At 43.9% G+C, this 25,983-nt stretch overlaps 1 protein-coding gene across 4 annotated transcripts in view; it reads right to left on the bottom strand.

Moving 5' to 3' along the window:
* EPRS1 (glutamyl-prolyl-tRNA synthetase 1) overlaps positions 1–25,983 on the bottom strand; it is a 151,055-nt gene that overhangs the window by 50,724 nt on the left and 74,348 nt on the right. For 2 of the 4 annotated variants that reach the window (XM_073628361.1, XM_073628362.1), the window contains 12 exons: positions 22,696–22,806; positions 19,874–20,010; positions 15,983–16,190; positions 14,088–14,200; positions 11,661–11,778; positions 10,034–10,423; positions 7,084–7,305; positions 6,527–6,766; positions 5,936–6,163; positions 3,988–4,259; positions 3,807–3,858; positions 2,210–2,419 (listed from right to left, as the gene is read on the bottom strand). In XM_073628361.1, the coding sequence (XP_073484462.1) occupies positions 2,210–2,419; positions 3,807–3,858; positions 3,988–4,259; positions 5,936–6,163; positions 6,527–6,766; positions 7,084–7,305; positions 10,034–10,423; positions 11,661–11,778; positions 14,088–14,200; positions 15,983–16,190; positions 19,874–20,010; positions 22,696–22,806 (2,301 nt within the window). The remainder of the gene's footprint in view (positions 1–2,209; positions 2,420–3,806; positions 3,859–3,987; positions 4,260–5,935; positions 6,164–6,526; positions 6,767–7,083; positions 7,306–10,033; positions 10,424–11,660; positions 11,779–14,087; positions 14,201–15,982; positions 16,191–19,873; positions 20,011–22,695; positions 22,807–25,983) is intronic. The other 2 variants (XM_073628363.1, XM_073628364.1) reach the window with 1 other exon arrangement.

Raw genomic sequence — 25,983 nt, 5'->3', positions numbered from 1 at the left:
AAATACAGCTGTTCTGTGAAGCCCTAAGAGGATTGTTAGAGAACCTTAGCGAACAAACAGTATCATTAAGGCCAAGAAACACACCAGACAGGTCAGGGATAAAGTTGTGAGGAAGTTTAAAGCAGGGTTAGGTTATAAAAAAATATCCCAAGCTTTGAACATCTCACAGAGCACTGTTCAATCCATCATTCCAAAATGAAAAGAGTATGGCACAACTGCAAACCTATCAAGACATGGCCGTCCACCTAAACTGACAGGCCGGGCAAGGAGAGCATTCATCAGAGAAGCAGCCAAGAGGCCCATGGTAACTCTGGAGGAGCTGCAGAGATCCACAGCTCAGGTGGGAGAATCTGTCCACAGGACAACTATTAGTTGTGCACTCCACAAATCTGACCTTTATGGAAGAGTGGCAAGAAGAAAGCCATTGTAAGAAGTCCCGTTTGCAGTTTACGAGAAGCCACGTGGGGGACACAAACATGTGGAAGAAAGTGCTCTGGTCAGATGAGACCAAAATTGAACTTTTTGGCCTAAAAGCAAAACACTATGTGTGGCAGAAAACTAACACTTTACATCACTCTGAACACACCATCCCCACCGTGAAACATGGTAGTGGCAGTATCATGTTGTGGGGATGCTTTTCCTCAGCAGTAACAGAGAAGCTGGTCAGAGTCGATGGGAAGATGGATGGAACCAAATACAGGGCAATCTTAGAAGAAAACCTGTTAGAGTCTGCAAAAGATTTGAGACTGGGGCGGAGGTTCACCTTCCAGCAGGCCGATACTAAACATACAGCCAGAGCTACAGTGCCTTGCAAAAATATTCATACCCCTTGAAATTTTCCACATTTTGTCATGTTACAACCAAAAACATAAATGTATTTTATTGGGATTTTATGTGATAGACCAACACAAACTGGCACATAATTGTGAAGTGGCAGGAAAATGATAAATGGTTTTCAATTTTTTTTTCTTAAATATCTGAAAAGTGTGGCATGCATTTGTATTCAGCCCCCCTGACTCAATACTTTGTAGAACCGCCTTTCACTGCAATTACAGCTGGAAGTCTTTTTGGGGATGTCTCTACCAGCTTTGCACATCTAGAGAGTGAAATTTTTGCCCATTCTTCTTTGCAAAATAGCTATGAATACTTTTTCAAGGCACTGTATGTGTATGAATGAGTGTGAGTTAGGGACCTTAGATTGTAAGCTCATTGATTGCAGGGACTGATGTAAATGTATAATAAATATGTAAAGCGCTGTGTAAACTGACAGCGCTATAGAAGTACCAATAATTAAAAAAAAAATGTGGACACGACTGTGCAAGTAAACCAATAAATCTGTGTGTGGTTATTAGCTTTATTTTAATGAAAACGTTTTAATTACTTACAGGTAGCAATCATAATTGTGTATTACTTACACTGCTGCCTCCTGCTTAGTAAAGCAGCACAGTCTCCGCCAGTGCAAGTCTATGGGTCAGGTCTGACTGATTGAAAACACTATGTGCTTGAGATCTGATCACAGTGCTTACTGACCAGTAAAGCTGAATGACTTAAAGTGTTACTAAATAGTAAAATCAGTCTGTATATGCAGCATAGCACGCTTGCTATACTTACTGTGGAACTTAAGGGGTTAACCCACTGCATTGTGTAAAAAGGCTGTTTTATCCTGTATGCACAGATCCTCCCCCTCCTGCACTGTCTATCTGGGAAAGGTCAGCTAACACAGGCAGAGTAGACTTGCACATGCTCAGTTGTCTCTTTTATGCAGGAGAGAACATTCACTTGTTCTCAGAGCTAGCCAGGTCACATGATATTACCATCACACATGTGGGCGTGTATACAGACTGTAGTGGAAATCTCCTCCTACCTGAACTCTCAGCACTGGAGAAACTGTGCAGTTTATCATGTAACAGTGGCATACAGATCATCCAAAAAGGTATATAGTGGCAGTATTTTAATGTAAAAAGCATATTTATAAGTTGTGGGCACTGTGGGGGGTGGATGAACTATTTTCATATTACCGGGTTTAGTAACACTTTAAGGAAAATACAGCAAAGGACAGACATATGGTACAAGGGCATATGGGATATGAAGTTATGCGACATTGATCCTGGGATATTTTCAGGTGAATTCTGCTGGGAAACCAAAACTTCAGGGAGTGTTGAACTCCTGGGTCCCTCAGCCAACACAGATCACTTCCAGCTTTACCTACCTCTGGGGCGAAGTCAGCAATGTGGGATTTCTCTTTCTCCAAAGCAGCCTGAGACACAAACATGGGAAAGTAGCAGTTCTCCACTCCCAGCTTCTTTATTTCAGGATCAAAGAAATTTTTAATTGATTCCCAGATGGCAAAAGACCAAGGACGCAATACGTAGCAGCCACTGACGTCATAATATTCGATCATTTCTGATTTTGTGATCACCTGTGGGGAGAAAAAACCTGAAAATGCAGAACCAACAGAAATGTACGCTGTATAGCCTTCCAGAGCTTAAAGAGGAACTAAACTCTTTCAGTCAACATTATCGATTTTTAATTCTTATACTGCTAGCATTATTAAATAGTTAGGAAGGTATATTATATTTACATGCTTTAAAATTATTTTCCTGGTATTTGGTCTAGGCTAAAATGATGGCATGCATCCCCTGGAGACATAGATGGATAGAGGAGTTTGCTTTAAATATTAAAAATTTAATTTCTGCTTTAACCCCATGAAAATCAGCAATTGGTGGTTACATCATGCCAAAAACAGAACATATCGAACCCCAGCTGGCGATGGCTACATTAAAAGAAAATAGCCATCGCCAGCTGGACAAAGAAAGTATGCAATACTAAAAAAACAAACACACACTCAGATGGCTGCAGCATCTATCTAAGCTGCAGCTGTCCCCTGCCGGCTCTACATCGAGAACTAAGTGGTCAGACCACTGATCGCTCAGCTCTTGGGTCCGCTCTGATAACAGAAAGGTGACCGTCAGTCACCGGCTTTCTGCTCTACCCCTTAAGCACTCACTGGAGCACTGGGCTGGAGAAAGTGCGGGAGTGGCTGGCTCAGGCTTAGCAACGCACTGCGAGGCTGAGCTGTCCGCCAGTCAGACATCTGGGCAAATCCTGACATTACTGTCGGAATCCCTGCAGAGTGTGAAGCAGCCCTTTGACATCAGCCGACAGCGGACTTTAGTCTGCTGTGGGCTGAACTTGGGTCACAGTAGTACAGAACTAAGTGCAATTTTGTGACCCACAGAAGTATGAACAAAAAAGCTACTTTAACAGCGATTTTTAGAAGCAGGGTTTGTACCGCTCTTTAGAATTATGGTAGTTCAAGGTTGGTGCATTTGCATTAGGTACATGTTAAAGCAACTCTCGCATTGTCCCTACCAGGTCCTCTTATTCCTGCGCATGTGCAAAGCATCCTCAGTCACTCATTTCTATGGGACTGCTGTACTAATGGTGGCCTCCAGTGGGCCAGTAGAGAATAGCTCTCCCATAGGAACAAACAGGGCCATGGTACACATGTGCAGGAAGAAGGTGACCCAGATGGGAGGTTTTTGACAGAGGCTGTGCGGTGCCGGTGAGGCGCACACAAAGATCACTGGAATGAGGAGAAAGTTATTTAACTATGTGGGCTGTACTCAGTTGGGCGGGGGAATCAACTAAAGAACATCCGTTTCAAAGAAACTGTTGTCATTTGAATGACATTTCATATGAAAGCACAACTCACTGCATTCAGCAAGATAACCTAAAGTCTGTGGCAGAGAGACAAGACAAAGTCAATATAAGAGGAAGAGAATTCCTTGCTACACAGCACTTACCTGAGAAAACCAGTCTGCCAGGTTTTCCTCTTTCTTGGCCTCCAGTCCCAGCCTGAACAAAAAAAAAATAAAAAATATGGACACATGAATAAAAGTGAGCAGTCGTTTTGCAAGCTAGGAGTTTTGTCAAGGTAAGGCAGCCTTGAGAAGTCTGCACCCTTAGCGAGCTATGCCATCCTACCTGGTCTGTTTCTTTGGGCCCTGCCCATCTCCGGTTCCTCCTGAGGAACCATTGCCAGAGTCTTTCGTTGGCTCGTTCTTCTGCCCTTCACCCTGTTTGGTCTGCTTGTTCTGTTTTTCAGACTTGTTCTCTTTCTCCTTCTGCTTCTTGTCCTCTTTGGGTTTCTTGTCCCCTGAGCCCACGGTAGTTACTGGCTTGTACTCCATTCCTGTGAGGGCCTTGTACTGAATCTTGAGGTCCAGAAGCTGCTTTACTGCAGCATCCACAGTTTCCTGCAAGCCAACACAGTATAACGCTGATATCAACCACAAAGTTTGAGACTACACAAACAAAACATATCAGGGCTACACTGCACAGTGCTGTCTAATACTGGGAACTTGTTTACAGGAGGACAGAGCACATGGGCAACCTCAGAGCTGCTTTGTGCTTCACTTCGTCACTTTCTAGTCAGCAGACTGGAGGTCTATAGGTGACTAAGCAAGCAGAGCTTTAGTGGCCTTTTTACCTGTAGTCACCCATTATCATGATTCTGAGGAAGGTTAGAGAATTGGGTATACAAAAGGGACTGTAGCATAAGCATTGAAGGACATACATTCATTTATTAAATATACCTTTTTACAAAGAAACATGTGGTTGCAATGTAAGCTTTTCCCAGATCTGAAAAGCATTCCTTGGAGAACTCAGAACATGCTCACTGTTTGATGAGTAGTTATACATAGATAAAGACCAGTAGCCTCCATGACGGTATTCCCGAGTGTAGCTCGGGGTTAAATTTCAGCACCATTAGCGATAACTCCGAGCCACACTCGGGATTGCATTGCAGGATCCTGGTGCGGTATACTTACCTTGTCCCCAGGATCCTGCGATGTCCCCCGCTGTGTCTGCGGGCCGTGTCCTCCTCCGAAGCCTCTCTGTGCCAGGCTCCGTTCCCTGCAAGCGTCGCGACGCACGGAGGAGGAGCCTGGCAGCAAATTAAAAAAAATGTAAAAAATCATAACACATACAGTACTGTAATCTTACGCAGTTCTTGGTGGACTCTCTCTTTTAAAGATTAACTCAACCTTTTGCAACATATTACACCCATATTTAGGGTGTAACATGTCGCAAAGCAAACTTTCTCCATCTTGCTCCTGCAGCCGCGTAATTCATTCAGAGAGATATGTGAATGAATGAACTACAAGTCCCATCTTTCACCATGGAGATGGACTTGTAGCTCTCAATGGAACACAAGTGCCGTAATCACCACACTCATAGTCCATTGACATTTCTTCCAATCAGTAACTTAAAGCCCGTACTGTGGTACAGGCAGGGAGCTGAAGGAAGAGTTTTTAGAAGCTAGGGATAGTATCTGCAGGTGTAATGCTTTGCAGGCTGTGGGAAAAAAAAGCCAAAATATAAAAGAAAAAATAAAGTGTTAAAGCAGAGTTCCACCCAAAAATGGAACTTCCGCTTTTCGGAATCCCCCCAAACCCCCCCCCCCCCCCGTCACATTTGGCACCTTTTAGGGGGGAGGGGGGAGCAGATACCTGTATAATCCAGGTATTTGCTCCCACTTCCGGGCACAGATAGCCGCAGTATCCGGGGATATCTATGCTATATCCGGCACCTCCTCAGTCACCCTTCCCCCCCGCGGTCTTCTGGGAGACACACAGGTCCCAGAAGACAGCAGGGGCCAGTGGAATTGCGCAGTGTGACTTCCGCATGCGCAGTAGGGAACCAGGCTGTGAAGCCGCAAGGCTTCACTTCCTGATTCCCTTACCGAAGATGGTGGTGCAGCCACCCGAGAGCCGAGGGACAGATCGGCTTCGGGTGCCAACTTCGCGGGCGCCCTAGATAAGTGAGTGTCCATATTTTAAAAGTCAGCAGCTGCAGTATTTGTAGCTGCTGACTTTTAAGAAAGAAAAAAAAATTGGCGGAACTCCGCTTTAAGGCAGGTAAGAAACTTTACCTTTGGAGCTTTTTCACTCTTCAGTTTTCGGACCTCATCGCCTTGCCTGGACACCTTGTTATAGAGTTCGTCAGCTTCTGAAGGGCTGGAGGATTTTTCCTGCACATTGACAGAGGTCTTTACTGATGCGTTTGTAGGCGGCTGCCCTGGTTTGTACTCCTGACCCGTCTTTTCCTTGTATTCTGCTTTCAGAGCAAGTAGAGCTTTTACTACCTCATCTACCTTGTCCTTTAAAAAGAGAAGCATATATCAACACAACTGGTAGGCATATATTAAATGTAATACTAAGCTACAATGAAACAATGATATCCAATGACAGCCCTAATTTTACACAGATGTTGACAGCATCAAAAATTCTAATATCCTTATGCCCAGGACAGCTCAGAAGCTGTTTACCAGCACTGCATTTGCATAAACGTGAACAGCTAAAAGAACACCTAGATATCCATAAATTGATCATTTATGTATATCAAACAAGAGGTATAATTTCTTTCTCAGTGCTTAGTTACCAACCCAACCCCTACTGCTTACTAAAGCAGTGCAACAAGGTCTCTGAAACATTAGCATATTTAGGCCTTCAGAGCTCTTTACCTTGGGAGCCTTTTCAGATTTCAGCTTGCGGACAGCCTCTCCTTGCTCAGCAACTCTGTTATAAAGACTAGCATGGTCAGTGGATGTCGCATCTGCTTGACCAGGGCTTTTTTCAGGAGCAGAGGTTTTGCAAGGAGGTTGAGACGACGGGGGGCACCCGGGCTTATACTCCTGACCAGTTTGCAGCTTGTATTCTGCTTTTAGGGTTAGGAGGGATTTCACAGCAGCATCAATTTCGTCCTAATGACAAAAGAGGAGAGGAAAAGAGAAGAGCATAGGAAGGGAAAGCTCTAAGAAGGCAAAGTGAATGCACTGGAAACGATCTGGGTGAGCACTGCGTTAAAGTCGAACTACAGGCAAAACTTTTTTTTTCTTTTTCATTTTGGTTATAGTAAGAGAGGGTCATAACCCCTATCAGTTTAGACAGCAATAAAAACTGACCGGTGTTCTAATTCCTCTCCACTATCCAAAACTAAAAAAAATAAAAATAAATAAAAGTTGTGCCTATAGTTATACTTTAGTTCACAGACATAACTACTGTTCTCCATGTACTCTACCTTAGGAACCTTCTTGCTTTTGAGCTGTCGGATCAGCTCTCCTTGTTCGGCTACCTTGTTGTATATCGCTGTGATATCAGAAGATCGAGGAGCAGAAAGACAGGGTGCAGGATTGTTGCTCGCAGCTACGGGAGGGCTGCCTGCTTTATACTCCTGCCCTGTTAATTGTTTATACTCGGATTTCAGCTCTAAGAGGGTTTTCACAGCAGCATCTACCTGAGGCTAGTGTAAAACAGAAGAAAACATGGTGTGCACTGAGAGAAAGGTAAAGAGCTAGGAGGAAAACATGCATGCAGAGTTAAAAAGCAAGCAAAATCCAGAGTGTACCCATCACCAGCAAACGGAGGGAGGCAATTATGTGGAAGAGTCATTTTTTGGAATGTAGCCCATGGATTTGGAATAAAGTAAATACATTAATGATTCCTCAAATGTTTGTTGTATAGTATCAGTCCTTCACAACAAGGCCCAAGTTCAATGGGGTTTCTTGCTTGCAGAGAGAAAAGGTGAAAATCTTTATTAGCCCCAACCATTGATTACTAGCGGCCATGTACAAATAGGACCATGGTGATCTCTAAGGATGAGCTCCAGCGTGTTCGCACAGCCCACATGCAGAGCCCGCCAGGAAGTCGGCACTGCGCTGCGCTAATCACAGGCAGTGAGACACTGTCCCGATGTGCAGCTGCAGAGATCGGGAAATGTCTCACTGCCTGTGATTAGCCCAGCGCAGTGCCGACTTCCTGGCGGGCTCTGCATGTGGGCTGTGCGAACACGCTGGAGATCATCCTTAGTGATCTCTATAGCTACCAGCATTCAGAACAGCATGGCTTTCCTAGACAGCTCCCAGGAACCCGTATTTTCCAACAGGCTTCTTCAAACTCTTTCATAGATCCTTTGCTACAAAAAGTCATCTCCAGACATTTAAGGTATAATCAGATCAAACATTTTTTTTTTATGTATTGATCTTTGAGAGACAACAGTAATCATTAAGGATAAAAGCCCTGGCTATAAGCAACTGGGAATTTTCTAACCTGTCATACCAAAGAAGATGGACATTGTGTATTCTTGTAATAGGTAGAAAGAGGTGCACTTTAAATTTAAAGCATATTTAACCCTTTCATGACTAAGCCTATTTTTGACATTTGGCGTTCACAAGTTAAAATCCGTATTTATTGCTAGAAAATTACTTAGAGCCCCCAAACATTATATATATATATTTTTTAGCAGAGAATCTAGAGAATAAAATGGCGATTGTTGCAATATTTTATGTCACACGGTATTGGTGCAGCAATGTTTTAAACGCAACTTTTTGGGAAAAGGGACACTTTCATGAATTTTAAAAAAACAAAACAGTAAAGTTAGCCCAATTTTTTTGTATAATGTGAATAATGATGTTACGCCGAGTAAATAGATACCAAACATGTCACGCTTTATAATTGCACGCACTGGTGGAATGGCGACAAACTACAGTACCTAAAAATCTCCATAGGCGACGCTTTAAAATTTTTTTTACGGTTACCAGGTTAGAGTTAGAGGAGGTCTAGTGGTAGAATTATTGCTCTCGCTATGATGATCGTGGCGATACCTCACATGTGTGATTTGAACACCGTTTACATACGCGTGCTCGACTTCCGCCGTATGCGTTTTCTTTGCTGCGCGAGCTCACGGCGACGGGGGCGCTTTAAAAAAATTTTTTTTTCTTATTTATTTTAATAAATTGTTTTTTAAAAAAAAAAAGATCACTTTTATTGCTGTCACAAGGAATGTAAACATCCCTTGTGACAGTAATAGGTGGTGACAGGTACTCTTTATGGAGGGATCGGAGGTCTAAAAGACCCCTGATCCCCTCCTTTGCACTTCAAAGTATTCAGATCGCCATTTTCGGCGATTCTGAATACTGTATATTTTTTTAAAACCGGCGCCATTGGCAGCCGAGTAAATGGGAAGTGGCGTCATGACGTCGCTTCCGTGTTTACAAATAGGAGGCTAGAACAAAGCCGCTTACGGCTTCGCTCCAGACTGTCACTAGCCGCCGGAGGCGGCTGATTGTTGATCGGGCCTCCAGGTGGAACGGAAGGCCAGGTAAGAGCAGCGGGAGGGGGGGCGTCCCCTCTCGCTCCTTCGGTATAACAGCCGAGCGGCTTTGAGCTGCATCGGTTGATATCGCTGGAAAGCCGATCGCAAGCTCTAAAAAACAGTACCGGGATGATGCCTGCAGCTGCGGGCATCATCCCAGTATAACCCCCGAAAGCCGAGTACACACATCTGCGTACACTCGGCGGCAAGGGGTTAAAGGATAAGTTCACCCTTCAAAACATTATAAATGGACCGTATTGCCCTATTCATGGTATAACATATGTTATAAATGAACCAGCCACCACTTCCCCCACCCCCGATCTGACAGGTAGCGAGGATCTTCAAACTCCCCCCTGCTAGTACCTGGATATTTGACAAGAACCTTGGGAAATGGAACACTGAATTCACTTGTGGAATAGTCTGTCATATGATGCTTAATAAAATTTGTAAAACTTTTGTTGAAAATGTCTTGCTGTGAGAGCATTAAAATCTGTAAAATTTGTATCTATAACTTTTGTATTCTCACTTATTAGACATGAATATCCACGCATGTTCCTGAAGAAGCCGTAAGGCGAAACATGTAGAACAAAAAGTGTGGTATTTTGCTGTATGGAAGAAATGTATTATTATATACCTCCTTTCTTTTATGTATTTGTGTCAAAATAAAATATCTTTTTTAATCATAACAGTTGATGAGTATATGAATAGCACCCAGAAAGTCCCATCCATTCCCCGTTAGGGGCTCTCTTCCTCTTTTTCAATACAAAGGGACATTAGTGTTAATTAAATAATTTTATGAAATGATCACTTCAAATTCTCTACACTTAATTCCTACATCAACCTTCCACAGGGAAGTTTTTTTCTATACGAATTTTACCTTAGGTGCTTTTTCAGTCTTCAGTTTCCGGACTAAGTCCCCTTGTTCAGTCACCTTATCATACAATGTTTTAGGATCACTGTTGTTCGTGGCTGTTGGGCTGGGGGTTGCGGTGGGGGTGGCGGTGGTGGTAGGTACAGGGGCATTTCCTGGTTTATAGTCTTGCCCTGTTGCCTGCTTGTATTCCACTTTCAAGGCTAAAAGAACTTTCACTGCAGCATCGATCTCGGCCTTCTCCGCTTTCTTGGCTTTGAGGTCCCGTACAAGTTCTCCCTGAGCCGTGACCTTGTTGTACAGTTCTAAAGGACTACCTGAAACCCCTGCTGGCTGTGGTGCTGGGGCTGGAGAATCCTTCACTACCTCTTCTGCAGACTTTCCCTTGGGCTTGGCCTGTGGACAACAGAGACATAAACTAGTAAATTAGGCATTTCAATAGGCCCGTTTTAAACAGGCTGGGAAATGTGACCATGCATCATGTTAAAGCCTAAATATGGATGTATTGGCAGCAGATTAAGGAACTATGAACAAACAAATTCCTTCAGCAAATCAGCAGAGCACTTCTTGTGCCTGGGCACAGCTGTACCTTGAGCTTGTTAGCTGTATATCTGCAGTGTGAGAACTAAGGCACTGCTGCCCATTTGGAGTGAGATTAGGTGATGTCACTACTGTGAAAGGAAGCTGTACCTGAGGAGCTGCAGTAGTTCAAGGCATGTCAGTAATGATGAAAAGTTCAGCTGCAGGGAAATTACAGGCAATGCTGGCAATTGCTTCCCTTACTGGCCACATCTTTCACAGTACAGGACTTTAACAGAAACCCATACTGAAAGAAATAACAAGGATAGCCAATGCTTCCACACTTGGTCCAAGCCTGTGCCCAAGAAAGAACTCAAGCCATTATGTCAGCATGACAGCCAGGCAACTATTACTTTTTTTTTATGCAGTCAGTTATGGTAGCCTCCATATTCACCCATTCTAGTTCAGACAGGCCGGCCCTCCCTTATCCGCAGTTGTCACATGACCGAATACCTAAGCCTACATAAATATCACACACAGAAGGGACTCCAGGGCATTTTCCTCAAGAAAGGGATTTCATCCCTTCTGCTACCCTTTATTTATCCTTTCCAGCAAGACAGATAGCTTGTACTGGATTTTTGGTTAAACCAGAGAAAAAGTTCACTTTCATTTTTGTACATTTATTATGAAAGAATAGAAATATTCTGTAAGGGCTCTTTCACGCGGGGCGGATCAGTGATGATCCGCCCCGTGAACACCCGCTTGCTCAGCGGGGATCGCTCCGCCGATCTCCGCTGAGCAGGAAGATGACAGGTCCATCGCTGCACACTGTGCAGCGACGGACCTTTCAGAGCGCCGCTCTCCCCTATGGGGGATCGGATGATGACGGATCGTAGTGTCCGTCGTTACCCGATCCGAAAACGGATGGAAAAGTAGGGTTTACTCTTTTCGGACCGGAGCGGGTCGGATGTCAGCGGACATGTCACCGCTGACATCCGACGCTCCATAGGGATACATGTATGTCCGTTTTTCATCCGAAAACGGAAGGTTGAAAAACGGACATACGGACTCCCCGTGTGAAAGAGCCCTAAAACTGAAGTTTTCATCTGCTTACCTCCTTTTTGACACTGGCCACCTTTGTCTTCTCTTTAGATCCAGAGGTTGGCATCTCCTTGGTGTGACCATCTGGGATGTAAATTAAGATACATGGGGCCTCCTTGCAGCTGTGTGGACTAGACAAAATAAAGGATAAAAACTGAAAGGTTTGGTCCAAAGATTCGACACTCTGGGCTGCTCATAACGTCAGCACACAGTCTCTAAAGGTGCTGTTTTACAGTATCTCAAAAAAGTGAGTACACCCCTCACATTTTTGTAAATATTTTATTATATCTTTTCATGTGACAACACTGAAGAAATGACACTTTGTGTACAGCTTGTATAACAGTGTAAATTTGCTGTCCCCTCAAAATAACACAACACAGTCATTAATGTCTAAACCACTGGCAACAAAAGTGAGTACACCCCTAAATGAAAATGTCCAAATTGGGCCCAAAGTGTCAATAGTTTGTGTGGCCACAATTATTCTCCAGCACTGCCTTAACCCTCTTGGGCATAGAGTTCACCAGAGCTTCACAGGTTGCCACTGGACCTCTTCCACTCCTCCATGACAACATCACAGAGCTATTGGATGTTGGAGACCTTGCGCTCCTCCACCTTCCGTTTGAGGATGCCCCACAGATTGCTCAATAGGGTTTAGGTCTGGAGACATGCTTGGCCAGTCCATCACCTTTACCCTCAGCTTCTTTAGCATGGTCGTCTTGGAGGTGTGTTTGGGGTCATTATGTTGGAATACTGCCCTGTGGCCCAGTCTCAAAGGGAGAGTATCATGCTATGCTTCAGTATGTCACAGCACATGTTGGCATTCATGGTTCCATCAATGAACTGTAGCTCCCCAGTGCCGGCAGCACTCATGCAGCCCCAGACCATGACACTCCCACCACCATGCTTGACTGTAGGCAAGACACACTAGTCTTTGTACTCCTCACCTGGTTACTGCCACACACGCTTGACACCGTCTGAACCAAATAAGTTTATCTTGGTCTCATCAGACCACAGGACATGGTTCCAGTAATCCATGTCCTTAGTCTGCTTGTCTTCAGCAAACAGGCGGGATTTCTTTTGCATCATCTTTAGAAGAGGCTTCCATCTGGGACAACAGTCATGAATGACCAATTGGATGCAGTGTGAGGCGTATGGTCTGAGCACTGACAGGCTGACCCCCCCACCCCTTCAACCTCAGCAGCAATTCTGGCAGCACTCATATGTCTATTTCCCAAAGACAACCTCTGGATATGATGCTGAGCACATGCACTCAACTTCTTTGGTCGACTATGGCGAGGCCTGTTCCGAGTGGAACCTGTCCTGTTGTATGGTCTTGGCCAACGTGCTGCAGCTCAGTTTCAGGGTCTTGGCAATTTTCTTATAGCCTAGGCCATCTTTATGTAGAGCGACAATTCTTTTTTTCAGACCCTCAGAGTTCTTTGCCATGAGGTGCGATGTTGAACTTCCAGTGACCAGTATGAGAGAGTGAGAGCGATAACACCAAATTTAACACACCTGCTTCCCATTCACACCTGAGACCTTGTAAGACTAACGAGTCACATGACACCAGAAAGGGAAAATGGCTAATTGGGCCTAATTTGGACAATTTCACTTAGGGGTGTACTCACTTTTGTTGCCAGTGCTTTAGACATTAATGGCTGTGTGTTGAGTTATTTTGAGGGGACAGCAAATTTACACTGTTATACAAGCTGTACACTCACTACTTTACATTGTAGCAAAGTGTCATTTCTTCAGTGTTGTGTATAATGTGAAAGGTAGGGCCAATGTTAGACAGCAATGACAGGAAAGGCTTCTGCTAAAGCCCCATACACACTATTAGATTTTCTGCAGGTTTTTGTCTTCAGATTTAACAAAACCATATAATATGAGGTCAAACCTTAAGCGTTTCAATTTAGATGCAATCAGGCCGGCCATTGCACTACATGGTTTTGGTAAATCTGAAGACAAAAATCTGCAGAAAATCTAATAGTGTGTATGGGGTCTAAGGCTTCATTCACACCATGGTGTTCCCTTTTGCGGGCCGAATCACCGCGATTCGGAAATGCCTAAAAAAAATTGTGGGACGCCCCTGTGATCCCCGTTACCTTGAATGGCACCTAAATCAAGGCGCGATTTTGCAGTGATTGTCATCCGACAACTTTTTTTGGGCAACAAGCGTCCCGCCATTCTGTCTGCGTGATTTTACCATACATCGTCAGGCGACAATCGCGGCAAAATCGGGCCGCGATTTAGGTGCCATTCAAAGAAATATGCGACGCAAAGGGCGTCCCGCAATTTGTGGCATTTCCAGAAGCAGAAACGGCTTGGCAAGCAAGGGACTAACTCGATAGCAGTCTGCTAGTGATTCTGTCGCTGGAGAGTCAGGATTGCTCAAGTAACAAACCTAAGAACATATTTTCATGGTCCCATAATTCATTACCTGATTGGCTCATAGGGTTCATCACAAATGTAAAACCCCCTCCGCTGGAGTTGGACAATGTCACCCTTCTTCACGTTCTTTAGACAAGGGTCTCCCAGCATCACTTCTTCTTGCTGCAAAAAGGCACATTTTAGAAGAGAATTAAGAGGTACAGAATACTTATTTGGCGCGCACACACTTTTAAATAAACACACACATGATGTAAGTAGATAATGGCTACCTACCAAACCAAAATGTTGCAAGAACATTTCCATCTGATGACTAATGGGGGTCAGCTATACAAGTATTGCCACCAAGCCGCACAAAGACTATTACGATACTAAGGGCTTGCTTTTGCACAACACAGCCTGGTCTCTCAAAGTTAAATCAACTCCCCTAGGTTTCGAAAGCTGTGTCCCAAATGAGGCAGAGGAGCTCTAAGCATTGGTATTATTAAGTTGCAGCTGATTGGTAGGGATCCGAGTATGAAGACCCCTAGCTAGAGCATACACCTAAAGTCTTTCCACCTACTAATGGATAGCTTCACTTCACCGAAATCTAATATTTGTATTTGGCTGGTTAGCGACAGGCTGATTGATGGGCACTTGGTCTTTTTTATTTGCCATTTTATTCTTCATTTATTTTACCATTTCGGTAAATCTGCAGAGGGCATGCGATACCCTCATTTAAATACATGCAGGATGGAGCAAGGGGGGAGCCAGGGACTCACAGAAGAGAACGTAACAAGCAAATATCATGCCAGTGGGTCAATTTAATAAATGCAATACACTTGCAACTTAAGGACATAGGGAGGGCAGTAGCGTATCCTTTATGTGTGCAGGGCACATCGGCCCCCAGGGGTACGGGGCCAACTGTGTTCTCACTTTCTGCTACATGCCCTATTACACACCTCTTATTTCTAAACACTGCACTGTACATCCCCCTATGTCAAACCTCCAGATTTTGTACACTGCGCTGTACATTCCCAATTCCATACGGCCTCATTCTGTACACTGCACGGTACATGCTCTATTCCATGCTGCTTTATTCTGTACACTGTGCATCCTCTATTCCATAGCTCCTCATTCTGTATGCTGTGCTGCACATTCCCTCATTCTGTACACTATGCTTGTACATTCCTTATGCCACAATACCCAGTTCTGTACTCTGCGCTGTACATCCCCTATTGCACACAGCCTGATTCTGTACACTCCCCTATTCCACACCTCATCATTTTGTACACTCTGCTGTACATTATCTATTCCACACTGCCCGATTCTTTACTATGCAAACTGTTTCAGATTCTTTTTAACCACATGCTTTAAGCCATTCCCAACATTCAGCGGCACCCACTTTGTGCCATGGCACACTGTGCATTCACTTTTTCTTGCAGAAGGGGGCCCAACTCATAATCCTGCAAACAAACCCACTGTAATCAGAAAATGCTCGAGTGTCAGCTTGTATGCAAGTGCTTTTTCTGCATCTCTTTCCTGGAAATCTGACAAGCTCATTTCATTAAGTTATAAGCCATGTATAATTGGTACTACACGTGTACCATAATCACTATTATCAATCATTGAGAACCAAACTCCAAACCAAATAGGCTCTCAATGAGAAAAAGGTAGGTATACCTGTGAAGGAATGTGATGGAGAGAGTTAGGTCTCACAAATGGTTGCCAATACTGTGTGAGACAGAATGGAAGCAAACTACATACACCTGGTTCATTCTGTGTTTACTTCTCTTAGGTTTCAGCAAACTGCACAACAATCCTGTGTTTTAAAAACCCATAATTATTTTCTTCATGGTTTCCTGTACAACCTCTAGTCATCATTGGTGCTAATGTGCTCTAATTCAAATGCAGAAAAAAAGCTGGTCACTAGTGTAGCTGAGGAGCCCCAACCAGTAAAACAATCACCTTGCTGCTTCTGTTAACATACTGCTTGAAGTCTTCATCTCTTCCCAGGACTGGCTTGGTGATCAGGTGGTCAAAGTTGGCACATGTGGTGGGAATTAAGGGTGCTTTATCCGTGTCTGCCAACCAAGTAATCTTTGTGGTTTTCTTGTAGTCCTTGTTATCCAGGTTCAGTTTGGCATCCAGAGACTGTATTTTGCCACTGGAGTCCCTGCAGTTAAATTACAGAATATATGCATTAACCAGTTGGGACCTGATATTTCATCCAATTACCCTTTCCATCGGGCCTCATGAGGCAGGGGAGTGGGAGATGTTGGAGTAGGGAGCGTTCATTCTTGCTTCCCAGACCCTCCTACTTCCCGTATATTCTCCTCGCCCCCTCTACTACTCCTACCTCCCATCCTCCATCCTGCTTTTTTTTCTTATTCATCCTTTTTTTTCTGTTTCTTTGATAATGAAGCTACACCCAATCCCAAGGATTGTTGGGATCCCCACCTCATAATTTTCCCTTATATATTCCCCCCCTTGTCTTGGTGTATAGAGAGGAAGAAAAAATGGCTGCACATTGTGTTGCATTGGACGATTATTTTTGACCTATTCTATGACCAGTGTGGTCATCATAGGTGCAATTGTTTAATGAAGACTCTCTGTAGCATACCCTGGCTGTTTTTGGTTTATAAGGGGTTGGATTCAATTCGCACATCAGGATATGATGCATGTTTCTATTGTGCGTTCTTCTCAGTGCACCTTTTTTTACTCTTTATGCGCTCCTGTCTGTAAACCTGTGTGCCTTTTAAAAGAAATGCCTATATGTGATAGTGCCATGCAGATTGCAAAACCAGACTGCAAACTATTTTACTTGCACAATGCCATAAAGTGCTTGTAAAAGGCTCAAGGTGTTTTACCTTAATGCATTCTATACATGAAGGTAAAACACTTTCTGTGTGCAGCTGCACTCCCAGCCCGCTCTAATATTTACCTGAGACCCATCTCTATCCAGCATTGTGCACAAGAGCCTTGGCTCTCCCAGATCTCTCTCTTCTCACTGGCTGAGACAGCAGCAGTAGCCATTGGCTCCCGCTACAATCCATCACAGCCAGTGAGCCAATAGAGGAGAGAGCTGAGGCAGGGCCGAGCCGTGCTCAGTCTGTGAATGGACTCGAGGAGCAGCAACTCAGGAGCGAGCCTGCTCATGTAAGGGCAAGAAGGCGCTGCCGAGGGACCCGAGAAGAGGGGGATTGGGGCTGCTCTGTGCAAAACCACTGCACAGAGCAGGCAAGTATAACACGTTAAAAAAAAAAAAAAACCAAAAAAAAAAAAACCAAAAAAAAAAAAACAAAACAAAAAAACAAAACAAAACAAAAAAACAAAACAAAACAAAAAAACAAAACAAAACAAAAAAACAAAACAAAACAAAAAAACAAAACAAAAAAAAACACAAAAACAAAAAACAAAAACAACCTAGCCTTTTCACTTTAAATAGAACAGTTTTCAAAAAGAGTAAAATTGTTATTCATCTTTCTGGTACTATGTTTTTATTAACATAAAGGGAAAAAAAAGCAAACCAGATAAATTCCCACGCAGGGGATATGGGCATGGCGCATTAGAAGTTCACGCAAAGATACAAAATAAAACGTGTTATAAAGATATAAATTATAGACTAACACTGACCCTCAGGCCGGGGGTCCATGCCTTATGCCCGAGCCTATAGACCCAGGGGCTAAGGTAGATAAGGGGGAGCGGAGCTGTCCGCCATAATGAGTAAAAAGGAAAAAATAAAAACCACACACACCAATTGGGGGGGTGGGGGGGGGTGGAAAACAGAGCAATGGGCAAGAGGCCCAGAGATGGAACGAGTAAGGGGGGGGGGCGCAAAGAAGAAGTTTGAAAGTAAAAGAAAGGTCCCCCAGGCTGGGGATGGGGTCAAGTTAGTTTGAGAGTCATAGACTGGTCGGGTGCAAAGTGGGGAATGCATAGATTTTCATCTTTCAAATGAAACAGTAAGCAGACTAGTTGCTATGTGTATTTAATGCACATGTGTCCTGTGTTCTTTGGTTCTGAAAGTCAGCCTCATCATAAAACACTGGCCAGCAATTAAATTAGATCTAAACCTAAATCAGTAAAATATCAAAATAATCTTTGGTGTGTTAATAATAATTTTCAAAAGTTGTATTTAATCTTTAAAATGTGTAGCTTTTATTCACACAACCCCTGGTTTTCCTGCCATGAAAGTCCTTGTTCAGGCACTTCCTGTTATAGGGTGGATAAACCGATCCCAGATGAGTTCTTGTGCGGTCACCCTTTCACACGCACTCCCGATGCAGACTACAAGAGGTCTTACCAACACACATTGTACAGTCATGATCCACTATGGTTATTATCAGGTACCCAATTTAGAACAATGATGTGTAGCCAACAACACAGTGCATGTAGACAGGAAATGGCTAAAAGAGGACAAAAATGATCAGCGCCACAGGATTGCAAGAAAAACGGTGAAATCAGCATATTAGGGAAAAAAACTAAGTTCATCTGCTTTAATAAAGTGGACCTAAAGTAAAAATTTACTTTAGGTGCGCTGGGCCTTCTTTTTGTGCCCATGCTAAACAGTTTAGTCCAGGAGAAGGTAAGGTTGGCTGCCTATGCCAAAGCAATCAATGCCTCTGTCTTATACAGACCCTGCCCTCAGCTAAGCAAGAGTAAGGTTTGGCTGGTCAATCTCAGAGGGAGCCAGAACTATTGAAGTATAAGCTCACCTTTTGTAACATTCAACCTTTGTGGTTCTCAACTCCTGTCCTCAGGACCCACTAACAGGCCAGATTTTAAGTATTACCTTGGGGATATGCAGACTAGAATACTGCAATCACTGAGCAGCAAATTATATCACCTGTGATGTATTTCAGTTATCTTGCAAACCTGGCCTGTTAGTGGGTCCTGAGGACAGGAGTTGAGAACCACTGTTACATCCATATTCAGGGTCTGCATAAGGCTCCGTTTCCACTTGTGCAACTTGTCCTTCGAATAGGGACTGCAAAGTCGCATGACAAGTCGTACCCCATGACTTCCAATGAGTACCGTTCATATTTGTGTTCAAGTCGCGGCGACTTCAAAGTAGTCCCTGCAGTACTTTGATGCTATGCCGTCTATAGACCTCAAAAATACACAGGCATTGCTGTCGCCCTTGTCAGTAAATGAGCTGTCGCATCAAAATCACGGCAAAATAGCGTGACTTTCAGGTTGCAATAGTGGAAACCTAGGCTAGGACAGCTTTTGAGGATGTCTGCTTGTAGTTCTCAATGAACTACCACGGCACTGTTGACAGCTCTGGTAGTTCATTCTCTCTTCCGGTCAGTGTGCATCTGCCTGCCAGTACGAGGTACGGGCAGACAGATACTCTGACAAGCCTGCAGGAGTCCTGCATGGCACCCGCAATCTGCTGATCACAGGTGCAATGCTTTAAAGGTTCCAAGTAAAAAAATAATAAATGCACTTTTTTTTTTTTTTACCTGCAAAAAGTTGTGTTTATTATTTTTTTTTAAAAAGGTGAGATGATCCTTTAAGACCTAAAATGGGTGGCTTTAGTGTGGATGGAGTAAGGAGGACCTGCTGACCTTAAAAAAAATAAAAAATAAAAAAAATAGTACTTCAACCCCCAGAACATATATGCAGCTCAAAGTGTAGATTAAAAAAAAAAAAAAAAAAAAAAAAACACTTACAGGCAGAAAGAAGCATTTATAACATAGGAGACATACAGAGTCTCTACCGTCATAAAAGCCTACTTTGTCAACATTTTTTCAAAGCAGGGATTAGGTTTTGTTTTAAAATTAGAGGTCTGCTATTTCAACCCACGATAGAAGAAATAACCCCAAAGATTTAAAAGGCAACAAATATTTTTACCTGTGTATTTTGGTGATGTTGAGATTTCCCCAATTAATAAAAGTGACCGTCTCGCCCTCAGACAAAGTTTCAGCATCTGCTCCCTCGATGAGAACTCTCGGGCCATACCACACTGGCTTCAAACCAACCTCAGCATTCTGAACAACAAACCTCAAACCATTAACATACATGTAAATCCAATCACAAAAATCTCACTGAAGCTTTAACATGATGATATTTTAAAAGTTGTCTTTGGTCTTTAGTAATGTTAGAAATGCTATTCTTAACTGTGATAAAAAAAAGTACCTTTGAAGGTTTGGCAAATTTTTCTTCAAATTTAATTCTGAACAATGGGCTTATATTGTGGCAGAACTGCCTTTGTTAACTTTTTTCTTTTACATATTTACCTTAAAGTGGAAACTTCTGCTCTTCTTTCTCCCCGTTCAGGTACTCGCTCCCCTATTTCCGGTCAGATCGCAGCGGGGACCCGAGTGGAAGTTCGGCTTTAGCCCTAAAGGACACTTCACATGTCCCAGAAAGCTGCAGGACCATACAAGGTAGTGCAGCGTGGCTCATACATGCGCAGCCGGCTGTGAAGCTGCAAGCAGTCACAGCCAGCTGCACACAGTTAGTATGCCGGCGCCGGGAACCAAAGCCTAATGAAGACATCACTGGACCCTGGGACCGGGGAAGTGTCCTATTATTAAAAATCAGCAGCTAAAGTTATTGTAGCTGTTGACTTTTAGTTTTTTTTTTTAAAAACTGAACTGCTTTAAAGTCTTTTTCTTAAGAGCCCTTTCACACTGCCAGTGCGGGGGCGTCGGTAGTAAAGCGACGCTAGTTTTAGCGGCGTTTTACCTTAGTTTTTGCAGCGCTTTTCGGGCGCTAACAGGGAGCAACCGCAAAGCGCTGCTGCCCATTGATTTCAATGGGCAGGGGCGCCCCAAAGAAGCTGCTTGCAGGACTTTTTTTGACGTCCCGCCAGCGCAGCGCCCCAGTGTGAAAGTACTCGGGCTTTCACACTGGGATTGCAGATGAGGCTTTCTTCAGGCACTTTACAGACTATTTTTAGTGCTAAAGCGCCTGAAAAACACCTCCTGTGTGAAAGGGATCCTAAGGATGCTTTCATCAGTCACATTTAAAATGTATGTGTGGATGGAGTATGGAAGAAGTGGACCACCCCATCAAGTTATGCATTGCTCTGCCACCACTATACATAGATTTATTCCCGGTTTGTCCTGACAACTATTGCCGCACAGACAGAGGGTGACTGTAAATTCAAATATTTCAGGGCTGTCCCAAAAATAGGAATAGGAGTATACACTATAATGTTAGAAGAATTGGGATGCCTGCCTTTACAGACACATGAACTTTAATGGCATCCCAGTTTTAGTCCGTGGGGTTTAATATTTAGTTGGCAGACCCAAGACATTTTGGACAATTTCATGCGCCCAACTTGGTGGGAACAGTTCGGGAATGGCCCCTTCCTGTTCCAACATGACAGTGCACAAAGCAAGGTCCACAAAGACATGGATGAGCGAGTTTGGGGTGGAGGAACTTGAACTCAACCCGATAGAACACCTTTGGAATAAATTAGAGCGGAGAAGACGAGAAGGTCTGGCTCGCACACATCAGTGCCTGACCTCACAAATGCACTTCTGGAAGAATGGTCAAAGATTCCCATAGACACACTCCTAAACCTTGTGGACAGCCTTCCCAGAAGAGTTGAAGCTGTTATAGCTGCAAAGGGTGGGCCAACTCAATATTGAACCCTACTGACTAAGACTGGGATGCCATTCAAGTTCATGAAAATTTACCAACAGCCCGTTCGGGAGGAGTTGACCATTAGAGCAACTCGTCTTAAAAGAGAACTGCTCTAGATGGATCAAAATTCGGCTGTTCCCTGCTGAACTGGCCCAATTTTCAATCCCATTATAGCCAGCTTCAAGTGGATGAAATTTGAGCTGGGCACATTTATCTTCAGTGTTTTGTTATCTCTCTTCAAAGCACTATGTCCTGTAGCTTTTGTTACCAGCCTGATAACTCCTGACAAGTTCTCCATCACATATGATGAAAGCAGTTGGAGTTTTGTGTTGGGGAGGATGCTATATATAGATTAGCAGAGCTCTGAACTATTCAACAATCAGCTCTGAAAGTCTCTATCTATAAGGAGAGGGGGTGTGTGCCTTTCCTCCAACCAGCTGTCTTGGCTGTATGCCCAGGCTTCACTGCAGTGCTAACCAGGAAGAGAAAAAATCTCCTAACATGATGTGCATTTTCTAAACCATATAGAAAGCTGAATATACAGCAGATATACATGTAAAACGTATGTATGTAATGAGAGATTTGTTTTATCCCTGTGTATCATCTGAGGCTGTTCACTTCATTGGGTATATGTGAGGGTTTATATCCACTTTAAGAGGGGGATAGATCTCCTTATTTTGTAGGGATTTCCTAACACTCCCTTCTTCCTCTTGAGTCTTTGGAACAGGAAGAGAAAGAAAATGCTGTTTTTACTCCCATCTTTACTCAAACCTTTAAAGAAAGGTTCTGGCCAAGTCTAACTCCAGCCACTTTAAAGTCTGAACTTTTTTTTTTTTTTGAGTGGGGAAAGGAAACAAACCTCTACCTGCTTTTTATTGTCCCTGTTCCCATTGGAGATTTCCTCTTACTTCTTGAGGACAACAGGAAGGGAGGAGAAATATATACAGTTAGGCCAAAGAGAGCAATAACAAAAGTACTAACCTTTAAAAAAAAAAAAAAAATTTGCCTAAAGATACACTTTGATAATATTTTGTGAAAAAGCCAAATATATAAAAAGGTAAATGATAGAGTATAGGAACCTTGGGATGCTTGGCCACTTGTGTCACACCTTCTTCTGCTTCCGAGATGTTGACTGGGACAACCTGGCTCTTCAGCAGGGCAGTGTACCGTGGAGCTACAGGATCTATCACCTAGCCGAGACAAACACACAAGCAGTTAGGAATATGCAACCTGTGGATAGAACCATCATTAAAGTACACAGACAGTAACTGGTCTTTTATAAAATCGGAAATGGAAACCTAATGCACTTGCTTTATAGGTTTCAAGTAGAAACAAAACAAAATACATTTTATGACCCTGTATAGAACTGAATGGAAGATAGTGTGCATGTTCTGCTTTAAGCTACAAAGTATGTCAAGAAATACTACAATTCAACAAACCATATACAAGTTTTTAACAAAGAGAGCAAGGTATCAGCACAGAAAGGTATACCTATTCATTTTCCCACTGCAAAACTTTAAACAGGTTATTTTGTGACTATTGGCCGATAGACTGATGTCCATTTCATTTTACTGCCGCTAGCAGGACCAGTAGCCAACCTAAAATGGATTGAGTGGGGAAAAAGAAGATGGAGCTTCACTAAGATTAATGTTTGAATAGGACCGCGGCAATGACTGGGCAAGTAGGGAGAAGAAGGAATTCTAGCCAGCAGATTTCTGTACTGGAGCCCTGGAGAGGCTAAATAGTGCACCATATTTGTTAAAGAGTATGGCAAACGAGAATAACCCATATGCATAAATCTCTGTAATACATGGTCATTTCCCTATGCTTTGTTGCTTTAGAGCAGGAGTCTCCAAAATTTCTTACCAAAGGGCCAGTTTACTAGCCTTCAGACTCTAGAGCAGGGGTCTCAAACTGGTGGCCCCCCAGCTGTTGCCAAACTACACAAGTCCCAGGCGGGCATTGCAAGGCTGACCATTACCAGCATGATTCCCGCAGGCAGAGGCATGATGGGACTTGTAGTTTCGCAACAACTGGAGGGCTGCCAGTTTGAGACCCCTGGAAGGGACTGGACAGTGGGCGTAAAAAAAAAAAAAATGTCCTCCTCTGCCGCCGGGCCAATTAGAAAGCGCAGCACGCTCCACGCATGCGCAGTAGGAAACCGGCTGTGAAGCCGAAAGGCTTCACCGCTGGGTTCCCTTACCAGGAATGGCAGTGGCTGCACCCGACAGCCGATCCAAAGATCAGCTGGGGTGGCGACATTGCGGGCTCCCTGGACAGCTATATTAAAAGTCAGCACCTACATTATTTGTAGCTGCTTAATTTTTTTTTTTTATGGGGGAGGGGGGACCTTCCCTTTAATCTTAAAAAAAATATATAGCATTTCTTAATTTTTTTTTTTTCATCATGAGCCTGCAAAGTATCGCACCCCTGATCAGAGTATCGGTGGTACAATGTCAGGCTCCTGCAGACAAGCTCCGTAGCTTTCAGCCCATACCTCTGATATGGGTTGTCTGTTTACAAGTTAAAACTACAAGCAGTCTGTCGCATTGGATGACGGTACTTGTAATGCGCTCATTCACAGATTGCTGTGAATGAATAATGTGGCTGCATGGGCGGAGCCCTGCACGGCCACGCTATATTCAAAATGGAACAGCGGGTGTGGGGAGAAGATCCCCTGTCATGGGAGAGGGGGGGGGGGACATGGAAAGGTTTGGGCTTTTCTTGCGCATACCAAAAAATCCTCTTATTGGCTGCTGAAGATGCAACAGCAATCTGATCACTCTGCAATTTCATTTTTCCTGAAATAACTTCACCAAAGTGTACCTGTGTCAATGTTTACCTTGGCACAGCAGACCTTAAAGTGGATGTAAACCCATTCTCGTCCTTTCTAAAGTACTGCCATAGGGGTTATCTATAAGGATATACATGTTTCCTGCACTAATCCTTATCTGTCAAATGTCTCCTCTCTGTCTGTTTTGAGCCCCGAAAAATTGCTGATTCTCTGGGTGGGTGTGTTGATCGGCGCTTGGTGGGCGGAGTCGTGACGTCAGTAGACTCCCCACCCACCTCTACACTCTTCTTAGCAAGGCACCGTCGTGAAAAATACACGAGTGGCAGAGCGTGTTCTGAGAAGAAGCAGAGTGCGCTCACGGCCCCCTTGTAAATCCTGCACATGTGCGCACACACAGCCATCTGCAGTGTGGATTCGAGAGAGCTGTGTGTGAGAGAGCTGTGTGTGAGAGAGCTGTGTGTGAGAGAGCTGTGTGTGAGAGAGCTGTGTGTGAGAGAGCTGTGTGTGAGAGAGCTGTGTGTGAGAGAGCTGTGTGGTAGCTGAGAGAGAGCTGTGTGGTAGCTGAGAGAGAGCTGTGTGGTAGCTGAGAGAGAGCTGTGTGGTAGCTGAGAGAGAGCTGTGTGGTAGCTGAGAGAGAGCTGTGTGGTAGCTGAGAGAGAGCTGTGTGGTAGCTGAGAGAGAGCTGTGCTGAGAGAGAGCTGTGTGGTAGCTGAGAGAGAGCTGTGTGGTAGCTGTGAGAGAGAGCTGTGTGGTAGCTGTGAGAGAGAGCTGTGTGGTAGCAGTGAGAGGCAGAGACACCTTGTGCATGAGATAAGGAAATCACCTTTCAGTCACAGCAAGGGGGAAGAAAGGGACTCCTATTTCTCTGTGTGTCTGTTTTTATCTTACTGAAAAAAAGATAAGAGGATTGCGCAGAGCTAGATTCGTGGCAAAACTGGGCACAGATGAAATGACATGCTCTGCTGTACCAGGTATGAGTCTTAAAACTTTTTTTTGGGGGGGGGGGGGGTTTACATCCACTTTCACGCTAGGTGCACACTTGTGCGGGTGGTTGTGAGTGCGGGACAGCACGTAAATTGCACCTGTTCCTGAAACCACAAGCAAACCTCGCTGTTCCTTTGTAGATGTACTGGGCTGTCATTTATTCTTCCGGACCGCCGCACGCCAATATATGTCCTAACTTTGAAGAGGGATATCTCTGTTATGGCAGCTACCATAACCCTGGTATCCTCTTCTTTGTCCGGCAGTCCAGTTTCCGATAATAGTGGTCTCTGCGGCAAATTCGTCGCAAGATCACTTATTACCGGCAGGGCCTCCCCCCCTCTTCAGTGCCCTCGGCCGCTTACCGGAGCCATCGGCAGCAGCGGAGGCAATCAGGTCCTCTGTCCTTCTATGTGTGATATGAAGACGAATGAGGGGAAGATGGTCCCCACCTGTCTCCATATCATTGCAGGGCGGAAGAGTCGTCAAAACGTCACTTCCACCCATAGCTCTTAAAGAGCCATTTTTCTTTTTAATTTTTCAAATTACAATTTTTTTTTTTTTTTTTATTGCATTTTAGTGTAAATATGAG

The sequence above is a fragment of the Aquarana catesbeiana genome, linkage group LG04 (assembly GCF_042186555.1).
Source record: "Aquarana catesbeiana isolate 2022-GZ linkage group LG04, ASM4218655v1, whole genome shotgun sequence".
Taxonomy (NCBI): domain Eukaryota; kingdom Metazoa; phylum Chordata; class Amphibia; order Anura; family Ranidae; genus Aquarana; species Aquarana catesbeiana.
Note: the sequence above shows the minus strand (reverse complement) of the source record. Positions and strands in the feature narration are given on the sequence as shown.